The 23,016-nt window shown below is 46.5% G+C and overlaps 2 protein-coding genes across 8 annotated transcripts; one reads left to right on the forward strand and one right to left on the reverse strand.

Moving 5' to 3' along the window:
• Positions 1-3,712: 3,712 nt before the first annotated feature.
• On the forward strand, positions 3,713-22,130 carry TENT5D (terminal nucleotidyltransferase 5D). 7 transcript variants are annotated; one of them, XM_056491598.1, is made up of 4 exons: positions 3,713-3,975; positions 13,279-13,400; positions 14,497-14,611; positions 19,147-20,440. In XM_056491598.1, exon 4 carries the CDS (start codon positions 19,162-19,164, stop codon positions 20,335-20,337), a length of 1,176 nt encoding a protein of 391 aa, XP_056347573.1. In that variant the 5' UTR covers positions 3,713-3,975; positions 13,279-13,400; positions 14,497-14,611; positions 19,147-19,161; the 3' UTR covers positions 20,338-20,440. The 7 variants fall into 7 exon arrangements, with proteins under 7 accessions (XP_056347573.1, XP_056347571.1, XP_056347574.1 ...); XM_056491596.1 differs by lacking the exon at positions 3,713-3,975 and adding an exon at positions 6,472-6,730 and having other exon boundaries at positions 19,147-22,130; XM_056491599.1 differs by lacking the exon at positions 3,713-3,975 and adding an exon at positions 6,477-6,585 and having other exon boundaries at positions 19,147-20,423.
• LOC130253321 (basic proline-rich protein-like) lies at positions 4,824-7,072 on the reverse strand. Its single transcript, XM_056491818.1, has 3 exons — positions 5,729-7,072; positions 5,577-5,681; positions 4,824-5,495 (listed from the first exon to the last, which is right to left on the reverse strand). Exons 1-3 carry the CDS (start codon positions 7,070-7,072, stop codon positions 4,824-4,826), a joined length of 2,121 nt encoding a protein of 706 aa, XP_056347793.1.
• Positions 22,131-23,016: the final 886 nt, after the last annotated feature.

The following is a 23,016-nucleotide window of genomic DNA, read 5'->3' on the forward strand; positions in this document are numbered from 1 at the left end:
CTGTCCATTGATGACGAATTCCTGCTTGTTCCCATTTAGCCCAGCTTCAGCTGGCCTGAATATATTCTATTTAAAAGTGCCCTGGGATTAGTTCAGATTGCTCCAGACTTCAGCGTGCTGACGTTGGAGGAGATAAACAGAAGTAATTTGCTGATTCACCACTACAATTTTCATAAAATATGAGTCAGGGTTTTCTTCTTTCATGTAACACGGAAATTAGGTTACCATGCTTTGCTGAACACTGTGCTGCACTGTGTGTGTTCCCAGTAGCATCTCATGTTCCTGCAGTGTATTTTTGGAAGAGTAACTCGATTTATGAGGCCACACCTTCTCCTGTTTCCCTTGGCTTTCCAACAAACCGGCACTCACCACTCCATGCTTTGAGTTAGAGGTCTCTTCTTCACTCCATTATAGAGTCATGATCCTGAGTGGATTTCTGCAGTCTCTCACCTGCTGGACTGCTAAACCCCTGTTTAAATTCAACATGTCCATGAGCTTCTCCAAACCTGGACATCTGGAGCAAGACTTGCTGAGTGCCCATGGAACAAGAAGGTTCCTCCCAACCCAAACCACTCTGGGCTTCATGTCCAAGGATCCACCTCAGATTCCAGAGTAGGGAGACATCTCTTTCCTCAGATTCCTTTTTCACCTTGGAGCAGGGTCCTCCTGGCAGCCCCTGCATGTGCATTCCCCCTTGGATGTATCTCCCATGTTCTTGCTGTTGCCTGGCTGAACCTTCCCCTCCTCGTGACTCTGATGGTGCCTTTCTGGTTTAACACAGAGTAAAATTGAAGTGGTGACTGGAGAAAATGACATCAGCATTTAAATAGATTTCCTGAGGAAATTTTTAATGGTCATTTTTATAGCTTATTTTGTGCTTTTAAACTTTTTTTTTTTTTTTTCTCCCTGGTCAAAGGTCAAGGAATTATTTCATACAGACCAGTACAGGAAAAGAGCTAATTCTGACTAATCTCAGGGGGTTGATTGTTTTGATTAATTTTCATTCTGTGCATTGATGGCCTTCAGAGAGTTTCTTTGGATGAATCAAAATATTCTCCACTTCTGGGTTTAGGCAATACAAAAATTTAACAAGTTGCTTCAGATTTAAAAGTAAAACTCCATATAAAATCCCTGACCTCAATGGACTTCTTGGACTTTCTTAAGAGAAATTTGCACAACAAGGAGCTCTCAGTATTTCCACTCAGTGGCTACTAAATTGAATATAAGTTCCTTTGAGTGCTCAATGCAAGGTGCTTGGGGATGAGAGGAAAGAGTTTACAGTGCTCTGAGAGTCCTGTGTGCAATTTGGCTTCACTCTGGCAGGCTGGCAAGGAAAATTTCTCATGGTTCTGTTCTGTATATGTGTGTGTGTGTGTGCAGAAGTGAATGTCCAGTTCACCTGGGAAATGCACTTTTACCCACCCCATGCTGGTTCAGCAGCATCTGCCTAAAGTCAAGGCCATGGGGAATGTTTTCCTGAGGTGATTTCCTTTGAGGCAGAACATACATCATTCATGACACGAAATTTTGGAGTTTTAGAAGGAAGACATAGCCCTGTGATGGAATTTTCCAAAGGTAAAGATGGTTTTCTTCCACCTTGCTGAACTGCAGAGCGCTGAGCTAAATGCACAGGGTATCTCAGATCTAAATACACATGAGAACTGGGGGAGTGCAGATCAGGCTCTGACCTTTACAGTTCCAATCTTCAACGTTTTACAACTGCCTTTATTGCTCTCACAGTTTGAACTTGTTCTGCACAGCCAAATCCCTGTGAAATTTGATAAAATCTCCAGGTAGGGCTGGACCCCATGGTTGCTGTGGAGAATTTAGGTGCTGTTATTCCAGCAAAACATGACCTTGCATTAGGTTATCCATGGCATACTATGGACCTTGAGCTTTGCATTCATAAAACCTCACAATGGGCACAGTTCCAAGCTCTGTGAAAAACTGGCTGTGCTTCTACAATTTTATTCAGCAAGAAATCAGTGCTGTGCGTCAGTGGTCAAAAGATGACTAAGCTCTGGTTATAAATGATAGAAACTGTGAGGATTTACAGCTTGATTATCCCTTTTTACTCCTTTGGAGTAATTCCTTACTTCTTCATCAAGGAATTAGAGATAAGCAAATCTTTAAACGAGATGTTTGCTCAAGAGCTTTGCTGGTGAGAAATGTATTTATGGATATATTAAGTGCTTTCTGGAATTAGGACCAAAGCAGGAGGAGGCAGCAGGAGTCCAGGTTTAGGGAGTGTTTCTTGTACATGATCACAGGAGACCTGGCCTCAGGAGTGGCCTTTAAATTCCTCATTTTCAAACCAAACAGAAGGAGCTGGGTGAAATCCTGGCTTTACTGAACTCAGGACCAGGAGTCCCAGCACCCTCAGTGGCCCTGGGATGTCATCAGGGAGGTGTCCTTGTCCTTCACCCAGTCTCCTGCCACTTTCCCCTTGTAGAGTGTGGTGCTGCCAGCCCTCTGGTGGCATTCCTGCCCTGCCTGCCTGTGGCCAGCCCCAGCAGCCTGGTGACATCACCAAGGCACATTTTTACATCTGCCTCCCTGAAAATGTGCAAAGAGGTAAAGGTACAATTCCAAGAGAATCCAGCTCTCCCTGCCTGACAGCAAATTGGGTTCATCACCCACTGAACACGAGCTTTTCTCAGAGTACTGAACACTATTCCCTTGGTGCTGCAGCTTCCTAATGATAAAAAGTGAGAAAAAAAGAAAGACATGTATCTTTTCCTAAGTGCAGGAGGACCATTAACTAATTAATTTACCCAATTAATCACTCACTAGCTACATACAATGGCTGGGCAAGCTATGGGCTTCATCCTGGCACAAGCTGAGTGTGCAGCTCCCATCCTGTTCCTCTCTCCAGCAATGCTGCCTGTCCAGGGCCTCTGGGCTCCCTCCAGCTTGGCTCTGGTGGCCCAGGACCAGGCAACTGGAAAAGAGACATTTTGGGGCTGAGATTTGGTTTGTGTCTGGAATTAATGCGATTTTCAAATGTTTCCTCACCTCTTTTCCCTAATTTGTGCACTAGGAATATAAATTAATATTATAAAGTAAGCAAAGAAAAGAAATAATAAACTAGTATAATTTATAAAGTTATTTAAATATAAATGCTTTTCAGAGCTGGGAATATAAAATATTATAAACTAACTTTAGGACATAAAATGAAGTTGTCTCAGGAGTGGGATTCTTTAATTGTGAAGTGCTTTGTAATTGCTGCAATTCTTCCATCATAAAACTATTCCCAAGAGGAAAGATGTTTTTAAGGGTCCTAAAGAATAACAGCTGGTCTGGGGAATTTTATGTTCAACAAGGGTCATATTTCCTTGCTGTGGATTCTTTTAGGAGAAAAGGTTAAAATCCTGCTTTGGTGTAATACCCAAGAGGGTAGCCTAGAAGTACCTGGGTGCTGGAAGGTCAAGTACAGTCTCAGCTATTTAAGGTGATTTTATATTTTCCTATAATAAAATGCAGTTTAAAATACTTTCATGACCTTTTTTTTTTGCTCATTGTTATGAGTCACTGTTGTACTAAATCTGCACTTTTTTCAAAACTAATCATGGCTTACCCATTTGGCATATTTTCTCAGAACAGTTAAGTAAATTATCTCCCATTTTAGGTCTGTGTCAAGCAAACTTAAACATTGTACAGCAGCAAAGGTATTCAGTGCAATGGAAATTACCAAAAAATGGCACAAAACCTCACCCCATGCCAGGTTTTATCCCATCCATCCAGTGAAGTAATTGATCAAAGATGATAAATTTTAGGGAAGGCCTGGTTTTAAAATTGGGTGTTTAGAGCCAGAAGAGAGTCTGTGACATCATGCCTTGTACAGGAAGGAGAATATGGAATGTTTACAATGGGACCATCTGTGAGCAGAGCCACGTCGGAGAAGATCCTGGTTCCAGAGCTGAGAATCACAAAGAAGCCAAGCACCTTTCTACTCCAGGAAGGGCAGAGCTGCAGGTGAGGCAGAATTTGGGAGACTGAGTGGCCAAACTGCAGGTCCTGCTGCTCACATCGCTGATTTCCCCTCAGTCCTTTTAATCCTTCTGCTTGCACTTCTGAAACGTCAGTTTCCATAGATTTCCTTGGCAATTACATCCTGTGCATGTGTCTTGTCTGAGAAGCTGTGTCTGTCCCATCCCTGGCAGTGCCCCAGGCCGGGGTGGATGCAGCTTGGAGCAATCTGGGCCAGTGGAAGTGTCCCTGCCCATGACAGGGGGTAGGATGATGCTCTTTAAGGTCCCTTCCAACTCAAACCATCCCAGGATTTTATGAAATAGTGAGGTCAAACCCACAGACTACTTGTGCAGGAGGGATCTCGAAACCAAACAAGTTTAGTTCTGACTTTTCTTGGGTTTAGTGACCTGAGAAGTGGATGACCAGGATGATAATGTTTGCCACCAAGTCAATGGGACCGTCTTTCCACGGGCTGACAGGACCTCATGCTGCACCAGAGGAGGGTCAGGTTGTATACTAATAAAAATTTCTTCATGGAAGGAGTTCTTAAATCATTTCAATGAACTGCCCAGAGCAGTGGTGGAATCATACAACCATGGACTATGCTGGGTTGGAAGGGACCCATCAGGATCATCAAGTCCATCTCCTGGCCCTGCACAGACATCCCAACAATCCAAACCTGCTCCTGAGAGCGTTGTCCAAGTGCTCCTGGACCCCAGTCCCCATCCCTGGAGGGATTTAGCAGCCGTGTAGATGTGGCACTTGGGGACAGGGGTTAGCAGTGGGCTTGGCAGTGCTGAGGTCTCTCGGTGGCCTTAGTGAGCTTTTCCAACCAAAACAATTCCCTGGTTTTACCATTCTGTGATTCCACGCTTCCACGGTTTGACGCCCTCCACCGGGAGTGTGTGGCAGGAAGGTGGCCGAGGCGATGGTGGCCGTGTCCCCTCGGTGTCACCTCGGGGCAGAGCACGGCCGCAGTGCCGGTGTGCGGATCCTCCGAGCCGAGGCTGCGGGTGTGCGGGGGTACCGGGTGTGCGGGGGTACCGGGTGTGCGGGGGTACCGGGTGTGCGGGGGTACTGGGTGTGCGGGGGTACCGGGTGTGCCGGGACTGCGGGTGTGCCGGGGTACCGGGTGTGCGGGGGTACCGGGTGTGCGGGGGTACCGGGTGTGGGGGGGTACCGGGTGTGCGGGGGTACCGGGTGTGCGGGGGTACCGGGTGTGCGGGGGACCGGGTGTGCGGGGGTACCGGGTGTGCGGGGGTGCGGGGGTACCGGGTGTGCCGGGACTGCGGGTGTGCCGGGGTACCGGGTGTGCGGGGATACCGGGTGTACGGGGGCTGCGGGTGTGCGGGGGTACCAGGTGTGCGGGGGGTACCGGGTGTGCGGGGGTAGCGGGTGTGCCGGGGGTACCGGGTGTACGGGGGCTGCGGGTGTGCGGGGGGTACCGGCTGTGCGGGGGTACCGGGTGTGCGGGGGTACCGGGTGTGCGGGGAGTACCGGGTGTGCCGGGAATACAGGATGTGCTGGGGGATACCGGGTGTGCGGGTGCTGCGGGTGTGCGGGGGTACCGGGTGTGCCGGGGATACCGGGTGTGCCGGGGATACCGCATGTGCGGGGGTACCGGGTGTGCGGGGGGTACCGGGTGTGCTGGGGGTGCCACTGGTGCCGGGGATCCAAGGGGTGCGGTGGTACCGGGTGTGCGGGGGGTCCTGGATGTGCGGGGGGTCCCGGATGTGCGGGGGGGTCCCAGGGGTACCAGGGGTGCAGTGGTACCGCGGGTACCGGGGATGCTGGAGGTACCGGGCGTGCTGGGGTTCCCGGGGGTGCGGAGGTCCCTGCGGTTCCAGCAGTGCGTGGGATACCGGGTGTGCCAGTGGTGCCGGGAATCCCGGGTGTGCGGGGGTCCCGGGGTCTTGGCGGTGCCGGAGGTACCGGGGGTACCAGGGGTACCGGGAGTGCGGGGGTCCCGGCGGTGCTGGGGGTACCCGGTGTGCCGGGGATCCGGGGTGTGCGGGGCTACCGGCTGTGCGGGGTTCTCGGGTGTGCTGGGGATCCCGGGTGTGCCAGTGGTGCCGGGGGTACCGAGGATCCCGCGTGTGCGGGGGTCTCGGAGGTCCCGGGGTCCCGGTGGGGGTACCGGGGGTCCCGGGTGTGTGGGGGTACGGGGGGGACCGGGGGTACCGAGGATCCCGGGTGTGCGGGTGTCTCGCAGGTCTCGGGGTCCCAGTGGGGGTACCGGGGGTCCCGGGTGTGTGGGGGTCCCGGGGGATCCCGGGTGTGCGGGTGTCTCGCAGGTCCCGGGGTCCCTGTGGGGGTACCGGGGGTACCGGGTGTGTGGGGGTACCGGGGATCCCGGGTGTGCGGGTGTCTCGCAGGTCTCGGTCCCGGCTCCCGGCGGCGGCGAGCCCGGGCGGGCGGGCGGCGGGCGCGGCCCCCTCACGGCGTTGCCATGGCGGCCGCGCTGCGCTCCGCGGGGGCGGGCGGGGGCGGGCGCGGGGCGGGGCGGCCCCTTCAGCACCAGCGCGGCCGCGGACAGCGGCGGCCCCGGCACCGCGCGGGGCGGCTGCACCGGGAGCGCCCGCAGCCCGCACGGAGCGGCCCCGCAGCCGCTCGGTGAGTGTCCCCGCACGGCGGGTGAGTGTCCCCGCACGGCGAGTGAGTGTCCGCCACAGCCGCTCGGGAGCTGAGCGTCCCCGCAGCCGCTCGGTGAGGGACCGGCCGCCGCAGCCGCTCGGTGCCCGGTGTCCCCGCACGTTCGGTGAGTGTCCCCGCAGCGCCCGGCCCGCAGCGCCGCCGGGTCGCGGGTGCCCGCGGGGTCGGGCCGGGCGGGGCCGTTGCGGGAGCGGTTGGGCTCGGTTAAAAAACTTGGAGAAACCTGGAGCGCTCGGCTCGGCTCGGGCCTTTCGCTTGTCTCTCCGTAAGGCGTTTTCCTTGGAAACTTTAGGGGTGAACTTGTGTAAAGGGCGGCTGTGTGTGTGTCGGGCTGCACGTGAGCTCCGTCTCGCTGCGGGCGCTCCTTTGCGCGAATCCCAAAAGCTCCCTGGATTTGGGCAAGCCCTGCCTCGCCACATCCGTAGTAGCGGTAGTAGGAGCGTGGCATCCCTTACTCGCTGTTGGAAGCTCTGTCATCCCGCTTAGATGATGACAGCCCTGGTAGCGGAGGCCTTTTGTGTGTATTCTGCAAGGACCATCGGTGTTTTGGGGGAGGTCACAGCCTGGAGGTGACAGTGACAGTGAAGTGACAGTGACAGCAAGCTGCGGTTCTGTGCCCTAAACTATTCGGAAGTGCCTGCATGCAAAGCAAAACTGCTTTCCAGCAACTCGGGGCTGGAATTCTGTGTCTTCCCAGCCAGGAATCGCTCTCATGTGCTCCCTACCTTCTGCCACAGGCATCTCTGATACATCCTTAAGCCGCTGCAAATCTGTACTAGCGTTAATTGTTGCCTCGGAAAGAGCAGGGTGGGCTCTGCAGGCTCCCACGTTGTGCTCCGTGTGCTGCCTTAAGAGTAACAGCAGCCTGTTCGCGGCTCCCATGAAAAGCAGCCAGGTGGGGATGAATGGGGATGTGCCGAATTCTCCGCTAAAGGCCGAGGGATGAATAATAAATGACAGTGACTCCGGAGCAGGGACTCTCCCACGCTTCGTGCTCCTGACTTCTCCTAAAGCCTCAGAGGCAGATGTGATGTGTCTGTCCCATTCAGAAATGTTAAAAACAATCCCTGTGCCCTTTCATCCTCCGTGTGCTGTGCCTGCAGCATCCAGGAGTCGGGAATACGGGCTTGATGTGTGGCGGGAGAATAGCTGTCTGCATTATACCTTCTGTTCCTTATGTCATCCCTCTGGCATTCCCACAGCTTAATTCAAAGGGAGCACTAATAATTCCTTTAATTTGCAGTGCTGCAGACCTTTGACCTCGGAGCAGTGCTGCCTGCACACCCTCCCTGCCCAGCTGTGCATCCCAGGCATAACTTTACAGTAAATTTAGTTTTGTTGCCTCATTAGGCACCAGACACACAGGGCTGTGTAAGGATTGTGTGCTCTGGAATGATTCAGGCACCACAGAGAGACACGTTGACCCCTGTGAGCAAAAGCCTGACCCTAAATTCCTGCCCTGCAGATCAGGGGCTTGAGCTCCTGCTCAAGCTCAGGACTAACTGCTGACACAGTAGAGTCCCATAATTTATGAAGTTACCATAAATCTGGGAGGCAGGAGTAGACCAAGTTCCTTGAAAGAACACATTGAGACTGAGTTCTTTTGGAGAGTCAATTAAGCAGCATTTAGGCTGGCAGTGGAAATTAATTAATTAATTAACAGTGCTTGAAGGAATTTAATTCTACCCATGTTTCAAAACACTCCTTATCCAGAGTGGTTTCATGGTTCTGGGCTCTGGTGATCAGACTGCAGGAGGGGTTTGGGCTGTGCCACTCATGCTTGGCCACAGCAGGGGGGGAAATCTTGGTACCTTTTATTCTGCTTTGCTTCTCATTCGTGTTGAGAAGCCCTTGGTGGGTCATCCTGAGGTTATTGACAGTGTTTGTTGAGTTCTCAGTACCTTGATGGTCTCTGCATAGGGGGATAGACTTTTTTTAGTGGATTTAACACATAGTTATGTCTTCTACATCATATATCTCTTATGTGTCTGTTTAACCCACTGGTTTTAATAGATGAAAGTCAATGAACAGTTAGAGGATTTGGAGGCAAATTCCAAGTCAAATTTCACCATCAAAGGATGGGTAACATGGATGGTCCATGGAGAGTGGAAGTGAACTCAGGGTTTGTCTTACAGAACTCAGATGCTCAGCCATGAGCAGACCAGACCAATCCTGCTCCCATTTACACCAGAGCAATTCCTGATGAGTTGAATTGATATTCAGTCAATTCCTTTATCAGGAACTGTAGTGGTGAGATGGAGAGTAATAATTTCAAACTGAAAGATGGGGAGATTTTGCTTCAGTATAAGGAAGGAATTGTTTCCTGTGAGGGTGGGGAGGCCCTGGCACAGGTGCCAGAGAAGCTGTGGCTGCCCCTGGAAGTGTCCAAGGCCAGGTTGGACAGGGCTTGGAGCACCCTGGGCTAGTGGAAGGTGTCCCTGCCCATGGCAGGGTGTGGAACTGGATGGGATTAAAGGTCCCTCCCAACCCAAACCATTCCATGATTCTCTGAATTTATGCCATTTGGATTCAGACATTAAAAAAATAGAAATATTTTGCAAATTGCAGTCTGGCTTTTTGCCTTTGCCACCATGATCCTCATGCAAAAATAATTATTCAAAGCATCAGCAGAGAATGTAAGATACCCCAGGGAATCAGCAATGTGCCATTGTCTGTGGCCCTGCTGAGTTAGTGTGGTACAGCAAGGGAGAGCTCAACTGCAAAACTTGAGCATAATACTGAGCATGATTCCTTCATGTTGCAGAATTGCTTACAGGTAAACCATCTTTTCAGTTCTTTCTGGAAAAAAAAAAAGTTGTTTTAGAAGCTCTAAAAACTGTTTCATTCAGTGTGTATCACCAAAAGGAGAGTTTTCCTCTATGAAATGCCACAAACAGGTACAGCAGATGTGGATTTATGTCCACATCAGCTGATTTTCTTCTCCATTACCCTTTCTGCTGGAGCTTTGCTTATCCAGCAGGTCCTGTTGCCCTGACATCCCATGTCAGGTTGGATGTTTTTGCACATTTGGTGAAAGCTTGACTCAGTCTTTCTGCCCAACTTGGTGTCGTCAGGTGCATGATGGTCATTATGAATTATTGATAGTGATGGAAAAGTCACGAATGCACAGCTGTGCTGCAGGGCCTGGGCCTTTTTCTTGGGTTTAATCATCACTTTATCTCCTCTCTGCCTTTTAGTAATAATGTCAACAGAGATTTCGTGCTGCCTTCACCATGAAAGAGGAGCAGTTCCCTGCTCTGCTGCTGCAGCCAGAATCCTTTTTCCTCTTGTAGTTTGACCAGAGTTCTGCAGATTTTTCAACTGTAAACTCTAGAAAACCTTTCACTTATCAAAAAACTATTTTCTGTGGAAATCTTGGCTGTTACTGATTCAAAATTAAACATAAACTTTGTGCAGCAAACACTTTGAAGGTAATGAATAATTCATTTCTTTTTCCCCACTTTAACAGTACAACTCGTAAAATTGGAAAAATGGCATTAAAATGAAATCCCAGGGCTGTGTTTTGTATTCAGAGAGCAACTTTCTAATATAAGTATGGAAATTAATTCTAAAAATCTGAATTCTACATGAACATTGTAAACACAAATAATTAAATAGTGGAAGACACAATAATCTTTGAGTAGCCTGTGAGAGACAGTCCCATGGAGGTGCCAGCCCAGCCTGCTCCAGGATACAGAAGTTTTCCCAATTCAGTTTAGACTCCCCTCTTGCTGTAGCAATCAGGAGGAGCCTTAATTTGGAGGGAGCCTAAACTGCTTCAGAAATCAATCTGGAGCCTGGGCCTGGAGCTCACAGCCTCTGCCCTGAGATGAAAATACTCCTGGAGTGGAACAGAATAATTGTTCACCAGAAACACTTTTCTAACCTGTGCAGAGCAGAGCAGGGCTGATACAGAGATGCCTTCAGGGTGCATTTCTTTCATCTTTTGGTCTCTTCCCAAGGAAAACTCCAAATCCACTCTGGATGAACCATCAAAGCCCACCCTCAATATCCCAATGTTTCAGATTTAGAAGAGGAATTTTCTCTGATTTAGAGGGGAAACCCCCACACTGCATTGATTGAAGGAATGGAATGCAGTTTCCAGCAAGGGGTTCTGGAGTGTAATCAGGCAAAAAAGAGAAATCCATTCAGTGGATGTGGTTGTGTTGGAGCCCTCTCAAAACAGAAATGTGATCCTGGAGGATCCTCTCATGGTTTAGCAGTTCTTGGGGATATTTGATGGTTGTTCTTTGGTGTAGATGAGGAGAGGATGGTTCTGGAGAGCTCCTGAGGAGAGCCTTGACTTTGTGATGCCCTTTTTACCCTGAAAGCAGCCCAGCTTTGGGGCTGCTGTGGCACATGGCATCGCTCATCCCTCTTCCTCTGGCATTTGAAGAGGAGAGGTGATTATGAAGATAGTTAATAGATGGAAAAGAAGGATTGTTTCAGTTTTTACCTTGCCTGCTTTTGCTGCAGTTTAGTCATAATAATGAGAGTTTTTGATAAGTGAGCTTTGGATTGAGTCACTGGGATCTCGAGTGAGTAAATAGATTTTGGGATTAGTCTGAGGAGCTGAGCAGAGCAGTCAGGGGAAGCTGCAGCACAGACAGGGAGGAAGGAATCTCTGGGACCTCTGGCTCTTGTTCCTACCAGTTCAGGGCCCTGTGGAGCAATCTCCACATATCCTCCAAATATTTGAGGTCCACCTGGAAGGCTTGAGGGTTGATATTCCTCAGGCTGGGACCTGGGAGTGGGCACACTCAAAAGAATGAGCAGCTGGGAAATTGTGGCACAGAGGGAAATCCAGCCCCACATCATCTCCCAGACCCTGCTGGATCTCCTCAGGCACAGAGACACCAGGGGGAAAAGGCCTGGGAATGGGTCTGTTGGCTCATGCTGCCACAATTCACATCCTGAATTCAGGAACAGGGAAATACTCTTTTTAAAACACAGGGTAATTGTTGACATCATCATTTTTATTTTTGTTTTTCCTTCAGCTGAAAAAATCCTGGGAACCCTGAGTGTAGAGTAAGGAAATGATGCTTTTTCCTGTGGTGACTGAGCCAGTAAAAGGCAGCTGTTGGGAATAATGTCCCAGTAGGCAAAGCAGCTCATCAATCTCAGCTGCTGCTTCTATGAACATGTTATATAATAATGCTGCTTCTTCTATCAAAAAAAAAAAAAAAAAAAAAAAAAAAAAAAAAAAAAAAAAAGCTATAAAGGTCTCTCTCTTCTTCCCTGAATATCACCAGGGGAAGCCATAAATTCTGCTCCAGTCTTAATCTGTTCTATCACAGTGATATCATATATCCATTAAACCTTCCATCCTTGCACAGAAAGAAATAACAATATTTCAGTGTTAAAAAGGAGTTTGTATTTTTTTTTTCTTTTCTCTTTTGCAAAGTGACTGATTTGTCTGACTTTTCCAGACTCCACATGCTGAGAGTCTTTTATCTGAGCAGCCCAGAACTCTTCCTTTGCCATCAAGGCCTAACTGGCTGCTCAGTGCCAGGCTCAGAGCAGAGCTCAGCCCTTGCCAGACTTAACCCTTTATTCCAGCTGCCAATGTGAGCACGGATTTGGGAGCAGGTCAGGAGCATGCATTCAGCTAATTAGTGGCCCATCAGGAGTTGGAAAGCAAATGAAAGCTGCAGACAGGCCCTGGCACAACAGACAGGTCCTCACAGGGTGAGCAAAACAAGTGCTGTGCTTCTGGCAGCACTAAAATGGCATTTTCAGGGATAAAAATCTGTCTGCTGTAGCAGGGAGGAAAAATCCATTATCTTCCTAATACAGGAATAGCACAGGCCATACCTCCTTGGGCTATAATTTCAGATTTTCCAGCAGATTATGCAGATATTTACACTTAAATCATACTTCAAATATTGTCTTTACTAAGAACCATTTATAATTTGAGCATAAAAGCTGAGATTGTGGAACACAACCCAATAAGGAATAAATTCCTGCAAATATCAAACCATAGAGTGGACATGCCCTGCTTGGGATAGTCAGGGAACTTGAGTGGGTGCTGTGAGCTTTGCAGGATGGGAGATCTTGCAAGGAAAGCCTGAGAATACTGTCAGCACATGCTTGAAATTAGAAAAAAATATCAGTGAGTGCCTTTATGATAGCAGGTGAATATTTACAGAAATATTTCCAGCACAACCAGTCCATGAACATGGAAATTCCAGCAACAGGATTCAGGGCTTACTGTAAATGAACCATGTGCCAGGAAACAAGACCTTCCTGTCAGCTGCACTCTGATAGAAAGAATCTAAAGCCACTACACAATGCATAATGCTTTATTCTGCTGAGTTATTATTCATTCTAAATTTTATATGATTCTACTACATCCCTGCTAATTTGCATGCCTATTATTAATATTAAATTCCCACTCAAAATCCCCTAGGGAAAATGGCAGGTTTTTTAATATCCTCACAGAAGATTAAGCATGACCTGAAACCCAGAGTCTTTATAAAGCCTTTGGTTCTTTTCCCTCTACTTTTACCTTACCATTCCCAACTTTAAAGTCTGTTGTTACACCTGCAGCACTGCCAGGCTGTAATGCATCATTCATTATGTCCAGCAGGTGACTGGTAGTTAACATTGATCTCCAAATGAATGGGATTGTTTGTTGGTTTTTATTTCCTGCAGCTTTCCCGGGGAGCTTCGTGTTTCTGTCAGCGACAAGATGACAATTCATATTTCTACCAAATGATCCAGTGACTCATCCTATTAACTCTGCTGGAATACATGCTTCCAGTCGTCCTGCCACGGTGAGTCCTTGGGATTTTGCATCCTTGCTGGGAATATTATTCAGGATTTAATCCATAAGCATGTGTTTGGTAGTACAGCTAAGCTTTTCCTAAAGGATGGTCACAGCCCCAAACAGACCAAATGTTGCATATGGCAGGTATTTTTTAAAAGTTATTGATGTATTTTGGAGCAGCTGAGGTACTGCTGGCCTCATGTGTTTTAAAGGGTTTTGTTGGTTTGGACTGGAGGCCCTGTGAGAAGAGCCCTTGAGTTGTGGGAACTGATACCAAGTCATAATAAATTGAAAGTGTTGCCCTGTGAGGGGATCCCCATCTGGCTATGAATGAGTCTGCCATGAGTCATGATGGAAAAATGGGACATCCAAAAAACCCCAAATACCCAGCATGACAGGATATGGATTATGATTTCACACTGGGTGCCCAAATTAAACTCCTCACTTCGTGCCTCCTGAGAACTCCCAGCTCATCAAGCCAACATCCTGGAACATTCCAGTAGAAGCAGAATCTCAGGATGGTTTGGGTTGGAAGGGACCTTAAATACTGTTCCATTCTACCCCTGCCACGGGCAGGGACACCTTCCACTATCCCAGGCTGCTCCAAGCCCCATCCAACCTGGCCTTGGACACTTCCAGGGACCCAGGGGCAGCCACAAGTTCCCTGTGCCAGGGCCTCCCCACCCTAAAAGGAAAGAATTTCTTCCCAATATCCCATTTTACCCTGCTCTCTTTCCCTTAAAACCATTATCCACGTTCCTTGGGTTGGGTGGGAAAAGTAGGACACATTTTTGTGGATCAAATCTCATCCTGTGTTTCCTTTTTGTGCCCTTGGAGGTGCCATTCTGTGGCACAGCCCAAACCCACAGCTTTGAAATGCATTTTGCCCACCTAGGAGCCTCATCTGCCAGGGAAGAGCTGAGCTATCATTTGTTATCCCAGGGAAACTCGATGGTAACTGGACTGAAAACTGATGGCAATTCATGCATTATCTCTTGATAAAAGGATAAATAAACACTGCCTTCACTGCCTGCATTAACATTAATGGAAGGAAAAACTCATGGAAAACACTGTCAAACCAGTTTAAATATGTCTCCATTTAGGCTCCCCAGATGTTTTACTGCTTCTCCTTGTCTCATCTGGGTTTAAATTACGACTGGAAGTCCTTCCACGTTTGACATTCCTGCCTCTGGAGCTTATGCCAGCTGCAGTCCTGAAGTAAGTGAGCAAAATGCTTCCAAATGTCCAGCTTAAGAGAGAAATGGATCTTTGAATGAAAATAAAGCTTCAGCAGGAGATCATGGAAATTGCTAGTGATGTATATAATGTGTAAGCAGCAAAGCCAGTGCAGTGATGAGAGGAATGGCAGAGTTTCTGTGGGTGTTTCTGAGTGATCCCCCAAAACAGGGCCACCACAGCAGCTCCAAGATATTTTGCTCCATCTCCTTTTTTAGCCTCTTCTGCCAGGGAACAAGGGACAGGATGAGGGGAAACAGCCTCAAGCCATGCCAGGGGAGGTGCAGGCTGGGCAGCAGCAGGAATTTCTCCATGGAAAGGGTGGCCAGGCTTAGAAGAGGCTGCCCAGGGAGGTTTGGACTCCCCATCCCTGGAGGTGGCACTCAGTGCTCTGGGCTGGTGACACAGAGGGGTCAGGCACAGCTTGGACTCAATGATCTTGAAGGGCTTTCCAACCTCAGTCATTCTGGAATTCTGTGAAAGGTCCCTGCACAACCAAATTCAAGTGCAAAGTGAAAAGAATTGGAACATTTAAGTACTCCCAACCTTCATTGTAAACAGAAAAACATGGGAGCAGATAGAAGCAAAGGGAAGAGGATGGAGCTGCCACAGCTGCACAAAAACTATTTCAGCTGTATCCTGCCTGAAAATGCCAGCACATGGCAAACCCTTTGAAAACACACTGAATCAACATTATGGAGTATATAAAAAGAGAATCTAAACAGTTTATCAGTAAAATATGAGCTAAATTTGATGAGACTGTTCTCTAGACTGCAAGTATCTGTTTCTATGAAAGTTGTGGGGAACATGAAAGCTGTCATTAGCATGGCAGATTTGCTTCATTCAGATGTAAAGCCAGATCTGCTTGGGATTTTTCTGATGAAGCTCATGCACAGTGGAGTGCTAAGAGGTGCTTAATGAAACATTTTAGCATCATTGTAAGCCCAAACTCAGAGTTGCTTGCTCCAAAAGGAAAATTAGAGCCTCTAATTTCAATGGGAAAATAAACTATAAAATCTAACAGTGTTATGTTTAATGATCCAACAGTATCCAAATATTTTTCCACATTGTGGCTGCTTTATCAGGTGAAGGTGACCACTCAAGGACAAGTTAGAAGTTGAGTCAGGGAAATATTTTTCTAACCTTATAATAAGGATGATATATCATAAAATTTGACTGGGTCTGATCCATCTTATTCTGTGCTTCTCTAGCCAGTGTATGTAAAAGAATTCACCCTGAAAACTGCTTTTCCACATCCTGTTTCGGGGCAGAGATCTTGAATCAGATGGGACTCAGGGTCTATTGCAGTTTATGGTAACATTTTAAATCCCATAAACAAAAAACTTCAGAAACATCACTGGGAGAGAATCTCAGTAAATTAAAATATTGATGAAGTGTGGAAAAAACACCCTCTTTTGAATTTCCTTGCCATGGTGGTGATGTTTGTGCAGCTTCCACTTGCCCATGTGCAGACTTTAGGACAAGAACACCCTGAATGTGGAGCACAGGGAGGAATTTCTTACTAATTCAATCTAAACCTCCCCTCTTTTACTTTAAAACCATTGCTCTTGTCCTATCACTCTCTTCCTGTATAAATTGATCATCCTCCATTGCAGACAGCACCAGTTTCCAAGGAATAAAGTGATTTTCCAGTTCCTTTTCCAATTAACCAGCTCAGTTTACTCATTTGTGCTTGGCTTCATCCACGTGGTCACATGCAGGGAGTTTCCTTCCTTTCATCCCAGGATCTCTTGTTTTACCAAACACTTTGACTAATTACAGCCTCAGTGTTGCTGCTGATGGATTTTAACTGAGGTTAATTACATTAATAATAACTCCTGGCATTAACCTGAGCACCTCAGTAAATAAATTTGCCCCTGCTTTGAGAAATCAGGTTCCTAATGACTATAAAAATACCTGAAAATTGTTTTTGTTGCCAGGCAAGATTGAAGAAAAGAACAAGATAAAATCCTTCTAGGAGAGTGCAGGGTTAAAGCATTGGGTTGCAAACTGGTAGCAAATTAGTAAATAATAAAAAAATACTACTACTAATGTTTGTTTAGGCTTAACTGCAAATTGATGATATTTTTGAAAACTGAATTCCTGGGGTATTTTCCTAGTACATTTTCCTCACTTGTCAGAGTTGAAGGAGTTCTGAAGCACAGAATTCTTTAATATTTATCATAAGACATTAATGGTGAGACTGAACTCCCAAAGCTCCCCCAGATTCTCCAGGAGTCACTTCAGAGAAATGACATTTTGAGGGACGCTTCTTCAACACAAAAGAGAGATTTACTGACATTACCTTCTCCTTTCAGTTTCAAACCTCAGTATATTGCAATAAATGTGAAATACCTAAAAACATGTAGCAATAAAGGAAGGATTTCTAAGCTTATTTAGTGATACGTCCATCTTCTGACTTTCCAAGTGTTTGAAGAGGGTCCCTCTGCTAAAAGGGGATTGAATTTCAACATTCCCTTCTCTACTCCCTTTTTTTATTTTTTTTCACATCACAGCATCAACCTCAGAAAGGTCAAATTTTGCAATATCAAACAAATGGCATAATAAAAACTACTGCTTCAACATCCATTCTGACAATTTTAAGTTTTTTAGGGATCATCTGGGCTGATAATTTCACCATAATCTGACATAGAAAAAGCTGGACTTGATGATCTTGGAAGTCTTTTCTAACTTTAATTCTGTGATTTTAAGAGTGACTCAGGTGACAGCATGGCAGCAAAAACATTTGAACAAAACCCTCTCCTTCCAACCTGCCTCCACCCAAGGTTGTCCCACTTCCAGAATTAGCAGCAGCTCTCTGTAAGAGCTGGTTTTTAGGATAGAGTTGTCATAAAGGCTCTGAAGGATGCATAGCTGTAGTTTTAAAGGAATAAATATGGAATTCTCATGAATATTTAGTGGTGAAATCATTAGCATGTACAATTAGCAGTGCTGTGGGGGGTAGTTTCTCTCCTTTTCAGTTCAAATGTTGTGTCCTCTAAACTCCTGCAGGAAAAACGTGGATATTTCTGAATACACCTGGAAACATACCTGTTATGGGTGTGGAATTACACACTGTGTCCATGGAGCTATGTGGTTGTGCCAGATCTATGGGACTAATTCCAAGACTTCCATGCTGTCAGTTAAATTCCCAACTTCAGTCCTGCTTTACTCAACTTTTAAAACATTCCTTCAACTTCAAACATCTGGTTAGTCCCATTCTTTGTCATGAGGCCAGGATGGTGCTTGGAATTGCATATGCTCCTGATGAGCTTAATGGGAGCTGAAATTCCAGCAGAAGTATGTGAAATAGAGCTCTGCCATATTCCCAAGCCATTTAGCAGCTCACAAGTTGCTTGGAATTACAGAAATATTCCAGAATATAGAATCTGAAGGCGAGGGAAGGGGAATGTATGACAACGTACATATGGAGTGTCATCATTGGTTAAGAAACAACAGTGGGGACTTTTCAGTAGTGTTGTTACTTAGTATGATTTTACTTTATTTTTATTCTTGAGCTTTGGCTGAAAGAATATGTTTGAGCCATCTGGCTGCAGAAACACTCGGGGGTGTTTGGGAAGAAGGTTCTGGGTGCTGGCAGATTCCCAAAGGCTCTTCTTCCTCCCAGCTGGTGCCTCACTGAGCCTGGTTAGATCCCACCTGAGTGTCTCTCATCTCCTTGCTAAATGAAGTCAAGATATCATTTTAAACTGACAAATTCCCAAAGCTGAGCTTTATCCCATATACTCTGTAGGTGCTTTTTAACAGGCTTTCTTGAGATCCTTTTTCCACAAGGCTGGAAGGAGTTTTCTCACCAGATCTGCAAACCACAGCTTGCAGCATTGATGCATTAATATAAAACATGGCTTAGAAGGGAAGTATTTTCCTCAGAAACCTCGTGGAAACAGCTTGACAATTACCAGATACTCAGTCCTTAAACCACGGGTGATATTAAAGGATGCATATGTTTAGATGATCCACAGAGACCAAAGTTCACCCAGGGCATATGGCTGGATACACAGGGAGCAGGTTGAAACATTCCTGGTTTTCACAAAAAAATTCCTGGTCTTTAAGGACTTTTAAGTATTCAAGTCACTGAAGGTCAAAGGGAAATATCTTAGCAGGACAGAAAGAACAAATTTGCTCATTTTGCTCATTTTAGCTCTTCACAGGGAAATTTATTTGGAGTTCCATTAGAACCACCAATTATTTCATGTTTTTAACCTTTGAGTAGTTTTAAATTGGGTCTGTATGTTTTTCTGCATTTACTTTGAGTCATGGGTTGTACAATAACGTGATGGCTTCTCAGCAGGATTAAAACCTGAGTACATTAAAATTCAATTAAAAGCCTGCGACAAGTGCAGTGGTTGACTCAGACCCTTAACTGGGGTTGTGTCTCTAAAATGAACAGATCTGTCACTACACTGGGGGAGGAAGTTTGGTATAACCAACTGAAATGTCCTCTCTGCTATTCCAGGAAGTTCTAACATTTGTCTCTAATTCCTCTTCCTGTTTAGCCAACTGATATCACAATGACCGAGGACTTGGATCACAGATTCAGTTATCTCACGTGGGATCAGATTAAAATCCTGGATCAGGTTCTAACGGAGGCAATACCTATTCATGGGAGAGGAAATTTTCCAACCCTGGAGGTAAAGCCAAAGGATATAATCCACATGGTGAAGGAGCAGCTGATTGAGAAGCAGATCCATGTCAGGGACATCCGCCTGAACGGTTCCACTGCCAGTCACATCCTGGTGAAGCACAATGGCACCAGTTACAAGGACCTGGACATCATTTTTGGAGTGGAGCTACCCAGTGAGTTCGAGTTCCAGGTCGTTAAGGAAGCGGTTCTCAACTGCTTGTTGGACTTCTTGCCAAAATGTGTTAACAAGCAAAAAATCACGGCCCAGACCATGAAAGACGCCTACGTGCAGAAGATGGTCAAAGTGTCCACCGACCACGACCGCTGGAGCCTCATCTCGCTGTCCAACAACAGCGGCAAGAACGTGGAGCTGAAGTTCGTCAGCTCGCTGCGGCGGCAGTTCGAGTTCAGCGTGGACTCCTTCCAGATCATCCTGGACTCCATGCTGGCCGTGTACACGGCCCCGGAGCGGCCCCTGGCGCAGGAGGGTCACCCCGCCGTCATCGCCGAGAGCATGTTCGGGGACTTCGGCCAGGCCATGGAGCACCTGCGCTACAAGCTGATCTCCACGCGCAACCCCGAGGAGATCCGCGGCGGCGGCCTCCTCAAGTACAGCAACCTCCTGGTCCGCGACTTCAAGCCGGCGGACGAGGCCGAGATCAAATCTCTGGAACGCTACATGTGCTCCAGGTTCTTCATTGATTTTCCCGACGTTGCCGAGCAGCAGAGGAAAATCGAGTCCTACCTGCGCAACCACTTCATCGGGGAGGAGAAGAGCAAGTACGACTACTTGATGACCCTGCGCGGGGTGGTGAACAAGAGCACGGTGTGCCTCATGGGGCACGAGCGGAGGCAGACCCTCAACATGATCACAATCCTGGCTCTGAAAGTGCTCGGGGAGCAGAACATCATCCCCAACGCCGCCAATGTCACGTGCTACTATCAGCCTGCTCCCTATATCAGTGACAGAAACTTCAGCAACTACTACATTGCTCATGGACAACCCCCTGTGTTCTACCAGCCTTACCCTTTCCACATACAGCTACAGAGCGGGATGGTGTAGGAACACTCCGACCTCCAAGCACTCACCACTCCTCTCTTTCCAGTTCTCTCCTTAATAAAGGCCTCATTAAAGCGAGTTTTATCAGCACTTTTGAGTTAAGGACATATTTTTGTGCAAGTTGCCAAAGTTGTTTGGTTGATCGATGTCTAACTCACCGTTAAGCAGGTGAAATAAGTGAAGCGTTTGTCATTCGTGAAGTGTTTATACCTTGATGTGTGTTTGGGCTGTATTTTTTTGCAATGAAAAGAGAAGGATTATAAATTATTCTAATTTTATAAAAACGAAATGCACTAAGTTCTGGGTTATTAAAAAAAAATAATAATAGTTCTTGAGCAAAATGTAAATGGTGTCGATGAAAACCGAAGCCAATGAAATACCTCTCTGTAGAAATGCCTGATGTTAGAAGGGACAGTGCTCTGGGTACATCAAAATCAATCATCCTTTGGTTTTATCCATGCAGTTCCAGCAGACATTTATTTGCAGCACCTTTGAAAATACACATTGATGGGTCATGTCTTGGTGGTGTGAGCTCTGCTGCTCGTTCCTCAGGTCAGGCAGAGACTCGGGGTCACTCCCCTGCCCAGAGTGCTGGTCTGTACTGGTGAGCAGGGAATGCCCCTACCAAGAGCAGACTCAGCATTTTGTGTATCCAAAATTTCCACTGATCCCAGTGAAAGATTTGGCTGCTCGAGTCAGGCAGAGTCAGAGCCCAGGGTCTGCCTCACAGATAACAAAAGCTGTAAGAGGTACAACTATTCTGATTAAATTGGTCTTGAAAATCAAGGCAAGAGAATGAGAAAGGAGGTGAAAATTGAGCAGAACGGGCTCACTTTCTATTGTTAATTTATTATTGATCAGAGCTGCTTTAATGCACAACAAACAGAGTCAGGAAAAAACTCCAAAAGCCCAGGACTGCGCTATTTTTAGGTGAATTAAAACAAATCCTTGGCAGTGGCATTTGAAAAACTATTTTTTACTGGTAAAGTCCTGTCTGTGTTTAGATACCTGCACACATCCACCAGTAGCAAACGAGGATTTACGATCAGGAAGCAAAACATGAGTTACATATATGTGTGTGTGTGAGTGTTTACCAAAGATTAGTTCTAAACATGTCACATAAGTGCCTCCCTGTGCCAGTTGCTCCATGAAATGTTGGAAATGGTGCCAGAGAGCTCCTGAATTATGGAAAGGGAAACATGGAAAGGGAAACACACCCTGGGGTTGCAGAGTTGTTTGAAGCAGAGGTTTGGGACAGATGGATCTAAGGTGGTGTCACCAGAATCAAACATGGATAAAGGAATATGGAAGCAGAAGCAGGAAAAGGAGATTAGGAAGGGGTGTGGGTATAAAATGGGAACAGCCAACTGGAAATGCAAGCTGCAAAGTTTCTTCTTTGTGTGTTGCTGTGTTGTCCCTGTCACTGTCCATCCTCATTTCCTCCTGCTCCAGAGCTGCATTGCATCCATTTACAACAGGTGCCAGGCCTTGGGAACTTCTTCTACTTGGGCACAAGAGTTTGATTCATTTTATGGAGAAATGTGGTCCATAAATGTGCTGTTTTAAATCAAACATTTCTAAATTTTCTAAGGTCTGTGAAGTCTGATTGCCAGTGAAATGTAGCTTTCCTTTCCCCCTTTATATTCCTCTACATTTAAACAAAGAATTGTTCAAAGACCATCATCACTGAAGTCAACTTTTTTTCTGTAAAATACAGTGCAAAAATTGGTATTTCTGCAACATAAGAAGGGTTTGCTGATGAAGCTGTTTAATTTTGTGATGTCTTTCATGAATAGAGTACTGTTACTTTTGCTGATTTTTCAGGTATGTCCAATTTGGTGTCTGAAAGCACACTTTATTCCACTTCCACTAAGACTTTTACATTGGTTAAACAATATTTAATAAAAACATAAATTCTAATTGCTCTGTGATCAGCTATGGTAACACCATATTTGCATGAAAGCACTTCTAGGGAATCCATTCATTCAAACCAGAGTGAGACATGGTGGGTTCCTTTTCCTTCTGTTTTAATTGAGCTGTCAGGATGACAAGGGGAACCTTCCCATTCAGTTTGGTGTTTGCCATGTTAAATAGCACTGTGAAATTCTGTAAGAGCCTTACGTGGGTCGTGTCCCTGCTACTGCTTGGGATCTGCAGGGATGAGGAGCTGAGAGCTGGGCTGGGAATCTGTGGGAACCAGGCATCCAAATGCCTTAAATTTCAGGAGGAATGAGGCTCCTAATCTCTTTAGATGTTCTGGAAAGTCTCAGTCCATCTGCACTGACCTGTGACCTTAATGTAGAGTTGCCACATTGATTTATTACTCCTCCACTCCTGGTTTCCATGGTTGCTGGGTGGAAAAATGGGTTGATCTTCCCAAGAACCAGGGAACAGATGAGGCAGGAAGGAGCATTTTCAGCGTGTCTTGCATGGCCAGTGATCCAATATCCAGAAAAATTCTTCACTAAGGTGTTCTCTAACCAACAAGCAGAATCATGCATTGGGTAAAGGATTAAAATAATTTTTAAATCAAATATTGTGGAAGTGTCGGGAGCGGTGAACTCGCTGTGGATTTGTATAAACCAGCCTGTGCACTTGTACAGAACTTTATTTAAATATATACTGAATTCTGTCACCTCTCTGTTGATCCAGGTTAGGTAGGGAAGGGCTCAGCCAAAGTCC

The sequence above is a fragment of the Oenanthe melanoleuca genome, chromosome 4A (assembly GCF_029582105.1).
Source record: "Oenanthe melanoleuca isolate GR-GAL-2019-014 chromosome 4A, OMel1.0, whole genome shotgun sequence".
In the NCBI taxonomy this organism is placed as follows: domain Eukaryota; kingdom Metazoa; phylum Chordata; class Aves; order Passeriformes; family Muscicapidae; genus Oenanthe; species Oenanthe melanoleuca.